We start from the raw sequence: 8,739 nt of genomic DNA, 5'->3' as shown, positions 1-8,739 counted from the left end.
AATATAAAGTTATTAGTGAAGAAAACCATCTGGATAACAGCAGACTGACTGCTCATAAAATATACGACAGGTGTGGACCACTCGTGAATTTTGTTCGTATCTGAAAAAAATCTTAGAATATGAAAACATTGGTGAATGCCACAAATTCTCTTAAATCACTCGTACGCACAACTTAAGAACAAATCTGTTTGTACGAACAGTTCTTGCATGAGGCCCATTGTTTGACATTGTTATGTTTTTGTCTCCTAAAGATAAGTGAAAAGTACCCAAATGTTTGTGGCCAGTCAGATCTCAGAGATCCATATTATAAGACTGCAGACCCAAAGATTTTAAAACTAATCTTAGTTTTTACTTGAACTTAGCACTTTCGGCAGCTGACATACTGTATAAACATCCAAAAAAATAGCATTTAACATTTTTTTTCGCATGAATGCGTTCCTTATAGTAAAACCCCCACAAAACCATTCTCTTCCTGCACTTAAAGCAGCTGTTTAAACAACATGATGATGTGAAAATTAATCTGGGGGTTTTCTTTCTTACCCTTTCTTCCCTGAAGATTTTGTCTGCCCACTAACCCTAACCCTAACCCTACCCCTAATCTGTTGCTGTCTCCTCTTTCCAGCTGAGTGAGGTGGAAGTGAACGGACAGATTGAGCAGGTCTGTGAGCAGGTCTACAGTGCGTTGCAGTCTCAAGCTATGGACAATGCGATGGACAGTTTGGAGACCATGGACACCCTGCCCATGCCCGGATGCTTCCGTATGAGAAGCCACAGTTACGTGAGGGCGATTGACCAAGGGTGTTCTGGGGATGAGGAAGGAGAAGGAGGGAGACCCCTGCTGCTGCTACCATCCTCACCACCACGCACATCTGCAACGACTGTCAGGACCATCCAGAGCAGCACAGGTAGGACAGAGATCCCTCTGGAAGGTTTTCTCTGAGTAAATCTCACATTTTAAACTTTTCATACCAACAAAGAGAAAAACGGTTTCTAAGCTGAGAATTTTTTGTTCTCTGAAAAGTTTGTTTCCTCATCGGACAGATCAAAACTTAGGACATCAGTGCCAAAAATCCACATCTTTTGATTTTTGAGGGAAAGCAACGTTTTTCTTTCTTAGACTTTCAAGTCCTTCATAAAAAAAACAAATTTAAAAAAAACTCACAATGCATCAAGATGTTACAGCCTGTTCTGGTCTCCCTACTCTTTGCAAAGCAAAATAAACAAATACTGTAGCAGTGTAAAGGCACGAATGACTAAATCTGTACCAGCAGAGGGCTTTGACTCAGGACTTACACCTGGTCTAAAATCACTGTTTTTAGGCTCAACAACTGATGTCTCAGTTCAGCCTGTCGTGTTCTGGTGTTTGTAATGTGTTAAGCACTACACGAGAGGTAAATTATCACCAGGACGAGCAGCAGAGCACAATCTGTCAGCAGGTTTTGTCCTACAGGTGTTTGGACAAAAGACAAGAAGATGTGTCATTTCAGGAATGTCAAAAACTCGTAGTTAAGATAAAACTTTACAGCTGAAGCATCTTTGCTCTCTTACAGATCCCAACACACCAATAAACCCAAGAAGTGTTGAAAGATAAAAGGTGTCTTAAGCACAAACCAATGGTACAAAAAAAATTGAATGAGGAGTTTTTTTTGTACAAAAAGTACAACTGCGTAAATGTTAGATTATTTAGTAAATCAAGCTAACACATTTCGTTGTCATTAGCTACCAGAAGCAAAAGAAAAAGTGACACAACACGTCTCACCTTGAACTGAGACTGTTCCTTACAGCCTTGTTGTTTTGGTCGAACCTTAAAACAGAATGATGCACTGTTGTAAGATCTCACCCTCAGAGTTAGAGTTGAGGATGCCTCTCAGCAAAAACGCAACTTAAAGAAAAGTAGCGAACAATGTCGACCCATAGAGCAGAAACAGAACAATTATTAGGGGTTAAACTTTAAGACAGGTGTTTAATCAGCATCTAAATATCAGACACTGACTGAGACACTTGGATCAGTTCTGACGTGATTGATTACTCAATGATTTATAAATAAATGATGACTTTAGAGTGATGTCACTCTGAAGGCAGACCTTTGCTGCAAATAAGATTTATGTACATCCTTGGCTACTCCTGGGTTTTGTGTGGTTCTCAGAAAAATAACACAGATGCCAGAATTAGCTGGTATAAGTTGTTCATAACATGCTGCTTTGTGTTTGTCTGTGAAAAGATGAGGCTTGTCTTCCTTATAAGAGGCTCTGCTGATGATATTTTCATCTATTTTCCAACCCTCACCTACAATCATGAGGAGTGACTCATGTCTGAAAAAAAAAACAAGCTTTTGATTCAAGCAGCTGAAATGAGTTTCCTTCATAGGGAGAGGGCTCAGCCTTAGAGACGAGGTGAAGAGCTCCGTCTTCTGAGGAGAGATTAGAGGAGAGCTGCTTCTTCTCACTGAAATGAGTCAGCTGAGGTGGTTCTCTTCCATGTGGACAGTTTTCAGTTATATTCCACCAGGAGGAGACCCAGAACTCTCTGGAAGGATTATGTATTCTCTCTGGCCTGGGACCACACTGGTTTTCCCTCAGAGGAGCATCACTGAATGTCTGGGTTTCCCTCCTGACCCTGTGGCCTTCATGACCTGACCACAGACAAGATAAATTGAATTAAAATGACAATGACTTTGAGACATCCTAAAACTCTGCTTCTGGAGTTCCTGACTTTAATTTGTGTTTTTGCAGAGCCTCTAATCTGGTAGCATTGTGTTTACAAAAATGATATTTTTCAGAATCCTTGTAAGGTTTAAACTCTGAGAAGACGTTTGGCTGTCAGTAAGAGGAAAAGTAAACAGAGATGTTCTGTCATGGAGATTAAACTGACAAACACAGGCTGCCTTTGTCTCTCTGGCCCTCCAACACATTAAAGTTGGAAGCAAATATGAAACAGAAATCCTTGTTAACTTGATGCAAGATGATTGTGTTTGGTTAGATTTGCTGACAGAAAGTGAAAACACTTCTATCAAACACAAAATTATGGTTTTAGTTTTTCTGCTTGTTTGATTAAGATTTGAAACCATCCTGTAGATAGGATCATCCAGCTGAAACTGTTTGATCTTAAACATATTGATTCATAATTTCAACAGCCTCCAATAGATCTGATGCATCTGTCAATATCACTGAATTTAAGAAACTTGATCACAGTGATGGTTTAACTCTTATTTCTGGCATGTAGTGGTGATCAGAACAAGGCACAGACGAGTAAACAAATAACTATTAACTGACAAACATTAAAAAATGTTTAAAAGCGAAACAATTGTTTTGTTTTTCTTTCAATTTTGACAAATTTAATGATGGCAGAGTCATCCTGAAGGAGGGGGTTGTTAAACAGAAACATCTAAACTTCTGTTCTGAAGCTGAACATGGTTTGATACAGGCTGATGATCCTCAGACATGCAGTCCTGTATGTTGGACATTCAGGTAAAGGTGGGAGCAGAAACTTCAACAGATCTTGTGGGTGAGTTGGACCCAGTGTCGGGACAGGCTGTGGTCCGGGTGAAGCTGCAGAAACAGTGACTGTCTGTTGGAGGCTTCTGTCCATGAAATCTCCAACTTACATTTCCAGAATAGTTTTTCCAACAGAAGCCATGGAGAAGAACCTTTGGTCAGCCTGTAGGAGTTTCTGACAAACTGTTCAGAAAAGGAGAGCAGGTGTTCACCCAGACTGTGCTTGGTTTGGCTGGGGAACTCTTGACCTAGACTGTGGGGATTGTTGGACAGTGTTGGACAGTGTTTCACAATGTTGGACAGTGTTGGAAAGTGTTGGACAGTATTGGACAATGTTGGAAAATGTTGTAAAGTGTTGTAAAGTGTTGGACAGTGTTGGACAGTGTTGGAAAATGTTGTAAAGTGTTGTAAAGTGTTGGACAGTGTTGGACAGTGTTGGAAAATGTTGTAAAGTGTTGTAAAGTGTTGGACAGTGTTGAACAGTGTTGGAAAGTGGACAGAATATCTAGAGGATCTTCTTAATATTGTACGTCACAGAAAAAGGACTCAAATGCATGACTCAACACAGTCACTCAAAATCATTAATCCTTTTATTCGGTCCAGGGTCGGTACACAAAGTTGCAGTCCAGGTTAAGGTATCCAAAACAGAGGCAGAGATGGGTCCAAAATACAAGCTGGGTCAAGTTAACTGGAAGACAAATGCTGTGTCCAAAACGACAGGCCGGGTCCTCCGGAGGACCCAGACTACCCTGTTGAGGTGGGCCGGGTCCTTGGTAGACCAGGAAGACCGGAAAAAAAGAGGCTGTGAATTTGGACGGTCTAGCCTCCCCTCCACCCCGGCGTACGTCATGTCACCTAGCAACCATGATGATGTTAACAGAAGCAAAAATAGATAAAAATTAGAAAAATATCAATATATTAGCATTATTAATATCACAAAACAATAAAATTAACTTAAAAGTAACATTTGAAGAACTAATTGACCCGCTGTAGGTGCATGTTTATTTCGCGTTCTTTTATGATAAAAATAATACTTAAAAACATGTCCATGCAAATGATAAAAGTATTAGAATTGCAACCGCTAAAATTTTTTAATTTTTATATCGCCATATTTTTTATTTAAAATAAATAAATATTATTCTTTTCTCTCGCTTCGTCCGCCATTACTAGATTAAAAAAATCTCCGGTCGAGCCGCAATGCATTATGGGATATGCTGGGCCGGGAAGGATCCATCGGACCTGTCCTTCAAATCGGGGAAAAGGAAGGACGTATTTGTCGGCCGCATCGGAGAAGTCTTTGGTTTGGGACGTCCTTCGTCGCGGCGCTATGACGTATGCGGCCGACGAATTCGGCCTTCGGAGGACCCAGCCTGCTGTTTTGGACACAGCCTATGTAGAATAAAGGCTGGAATGCTTAACATTAAGGATGAAGACGAACTGACAATGGGGAGATGCATGGAGTGAGGTAAATATGAACAAGGTGCATGTGACACAGGTGTATGAGATTAGGGTGTGCCAGTAGCCTGGCCCTTGCCTTCCTACGCAGCTCCGCTCAATCCTAGTTTCCCTTCACTGCTCTGTCTGGGACTTCTCCCATTGAAATGGATTTCGCTGGCAGATTTTCAGCCGGGCCAATCAGAGAACAGAACGTCTATTTTCTGCACAGTGTCTCTTGTAGTTTATTTTACCTGGGCCAATCAGCAAACAGAAGGAGGAGTTTTGAACGACGTCAATGTTCTGCACAGTGTCTGCTAGTTATTTTAGCATACGGCAGTGGAGGAAGTGAATGAAGCCAGTCCGTGTTGATAAGGCTTCCAAATTAAAATAAAAATTTCTGACAAAGCAACAGCTCTCATTTACAGTCGTCTCGGTATGTTTCTCCTCTCAGTAGGGTTGTTTACAGCACACGCGATTTCCGGTTAGTTTCTTAGCTTAGCCTCCTTCACAGCGACATACATCGCAGCCAACTGATCCAAGCAAAGTGAAGGACAGTGTCTGGTTTTAACCAGGCTAGTGTGCCAGTGGTGATTAGAGGGAATCTCAGGAAGTGAAGTTCTCTGAAATGAGACAGGAAGTTWGTGTACAAAATAAAACAGGAAGTTTAAAAATGAGACAAGATCAAATGCACAATGGTAGTGACATTAAACAGCAGAGCTGTCCTTGACACTTAATTGTCCACCGTGCCACCCTTCAGAGAGACAAAGTCGGAGGACTTGGAGCAAAGATGAGTCCATTTTCAGGTCAGTTTTCAGGTTTGTCCTGAGACTCTGAAGCAGTGGCAGAACTGGGATTTTTCTGAATAAGGGGCCGTCAAGGGGCCACAATATTCTTAGAGGGGCCAAGTATTTATTTAACATCTTTGTACACAAATCCCTGATTTTGGTAAGATGTTTACATTTAACCAGACACACATGTTCAAACACTTGTAATTTAAAAAATTTTTGCATGTATATTCTCCTTAAGTTTTACATGCATTTTTACTGTACATAAATCAAATACTCACAAACACATAGCATGTAAGATAATCCAGCCATTGTTTGTTAGGGGGAAAGCCTTTTCCTGCAGGACTGTTCAAATCTTAGGAAGAGAAGACGACATCTGTTAGCTTGATTCATGCCGGACTTTCCTATTTGACTCATTAGCGCCTCTAGTGTTTGAACATGGAACTGCACCCGCCCGGGGAACTGGTAAAATGCCTGTGGAGTGGCGGACAGGATGGTGATACTGAAGTATTCTTAATACATACATCAAACAGGACGGTTACAATATCTTGTCTTTGGTACAGTTACCTTTCATTTACCTCGACTGGATCATTTTTCTACTGAGCTCTATTATTTTGAGTGTAAGCACACTTCAGAACACTGTCTCGATGTGTGATAATGTGAAAAGCAGCATGAGCCCTCTCTGGAGTCCTGACAGTTATGTAACATCTATTTCCAAGTCTCTCCTTTCAGCAGTCTCATGAGACTGGATGTTGTTGCAGTTTTAATGCTTTTGTTGTAAAAATACCACATCATCAGCTGTATAGAACATGGTTTCTGTTAATCAAACAGGACTAACTTAGGCCTCCGTTTCCACCCTGAGGCCTGCAATAGGGCAATGCTAAACAAAACTAACAAAATCCTTATTTTAATCAGCCAAACATCAAAAACTTCACAATTTAATTTAAAACAAACAACCCAAACCCATTAGGAATGTAAAATTCTAAGTAGCTCTGAGAAAGAAATGTAAAATGAATATATGTTGACTTTGTTTACAGCTTTAACACAACATATTTACAGTGTTTCTAAGTTTCATGAGCAGGAGAACGTATATCTACAACTGATTAACTCCAAAAAGACCAACAAATGTGAACTGCTGTTTGGTTTAGAATCAACCCTTTCACGCTCCAACACTGAGGCACTCAGAGGTTTGTGAGTTTCTTCACACCTGCCTGATGCTTCTCTCCCTGGACAACTACAGAGTAGGAGGATCTTATACAGATTGCTTTTTTGAATTATCTAGGTGATAAAACACTTTGATTGAACTGTCTGCTGTCTGCTGTAATGGGACAGAAGTGTGTCATCAGTAGGCTTCTGTACTTTAAATAGTTGTTAGATTTGAATATGTGAAGTCACGTTTCACTTTTTCACTGAAACATGTTTCACTCCTGCGGACGTTATGAAGGACAGCAGCAGTGAGAGGATCTGTTTCCTGTTTTTTTAAAGCAGATTTCACTAAACACTGATAAACTCCACATATTCCTTGTTTTTGTTTTTATCTGTTTTGTGAGTCATCACTAATCCAGTTTTACATAAATCATCTTTAGGATGTGAAAGTATTTGTTTAAGAAATAAATGTCCTGTAGTTCATGTATTTGTACCTGTCTTGTATAATTCTGTTTAGGTTGTTGTCAGTTGTTCTATCAGGGATCTGGCTCACTGACTTCAGTTGGAAAATTCTCATCTTGTTAAACTTTACTTTCCGTATTCAACATTTAGATTAATGTGTGTTGACATTTACTCCAAAGTCTTTGATAAACTCCACTCACCAGCATCATGGAAAGTACTCTGAATAGCCTTGTTGAAATGTGCAACAAATAAAAGTGCCTTACCAAAGAACAGACTCATGCTGCTGCATCAACAAACCCCCAGAAACTGTTTCTTTCTTGGTTAAGAAAAAGCATAGGTTACTGGTACAATATAGATAGATTTAAACATTTCCTTTGATGCTGTTTTTATAAATCAGTAGATAACAGGCTAAATGTACGTCAACACAGGCTAAATAGTGATCATATGTTTTCTCTTTGTGTATTTGACCGTTAGCGAAAACAACTTCTTTTTTCTCATTTAACTGGAAGAGTTCAACTCACATCCAGTTATTTACACATACTGTATGTTTATGAAATCCTCCCTTTTTTACAGTTTAATACCAACCACAGAACACACCCAGTATAACCTCACAATACCAGAAATCTGTTTGTGTCTGGTTTGATCTCTGCTGTGGAAAACTGCTGCAATAATTCCTCTGAGTGGGGAGAGTTGAGCAGAGGACAGGTACACCCTGAGCAGATCATAAGTCCATCACAGGGACACATGAAGACAAATGAGACAAACAGGCAAAACAAGTTTTCATCTGTGAGAGGAAACCAGAGTGCCTGGAGAAAACCCACACATGCACAGGGAGAACATGTAGACTGCACAAATCAAGACCAGGGGTCGGATTTATAAAACTGGCGTGCGCACAATTTGAGCCCAGCAGTGGTGGACAGTAACAAAGTACTTTTACTTTATTACTGTAATTAAGTACATTTTTTGAGTATCTGTACTTTACTTGAGTAGTTATTTATTTGGGAACTTTTTACTTTTACTCCACTACATTTCAAAGACAAATATTGTACTTTTTACTCCACTACATTTCTAGGAAGCTTGTCGTTACTAGTTACTTTTTGATCAGCATTGCTTTATAATCCGCTGTAAAAAAAAAAATCAGTTGTTCCGGTTTTTCTTTTCATGAAATGCAATTGGTCACAAGCTATGTTCGTCACAAAGGTAACCAATCACAAGCGTAGCTTATAGCCTACGTCACACTCYTTAACTCTCGGTAGCGGAGCACGCGCTCCCATCACTTTACTTTCATTTCAAGCAGAACCAGACAAAAGAAGAAGATGCAATGGAGACCACTGATGAAACGCAAGGAGAGAAACCAGCACACCCATGGCCAAATCTCAGTTCAGTGTTTGAGGTTTTAGGACTTAAAAATAATA

General features: G+C 40.0%; 1 protein-coding gene across 1 annotated transcript in view; it reads left to right on the top strand.

Annotated features, from left to right (window-relative positions):
• LOC106525963 (disks large-associated protein 1) overlaps positions 1–8,739 on the top strand; it is a gene marked incomplete at its 5' end in the record, with an annotated part of 74,708 nt that overhangs the window by 21,875 nt on the left and 44,094 nt on the right. The window contains 1 exon segment of the mRNA XM_014020366.1: positions 623–905. Within this exon segment, the coding sequence (XP_013875820.1) occupies positions 623–905 (283 nt within the window).

Source organism: Austrofundulus limnaeus, unplaced genomic scaffold (assembly GCF_001266775.1).
Source record: "Austrofundulus limnaeus strain Quisiro unplaced genomic scaffold, Austrofundulus_limnaeus-1.0 Scaffold250, whole genome shotgun sequence".
In the NCBI taxonomy this organism is placed as follows: Eukaryota; Metazoa; Chordata; class Actinopteri; order Cyprinodontiformes; family Rivulidae; genus Austrofundulus; species Austrofundulus limnaeus.
The sequence above is the reverse complement of the archived record's forward strand: the minus strand, read 5'-3'. Positions and strand labels throughout refer to the sequence as shown.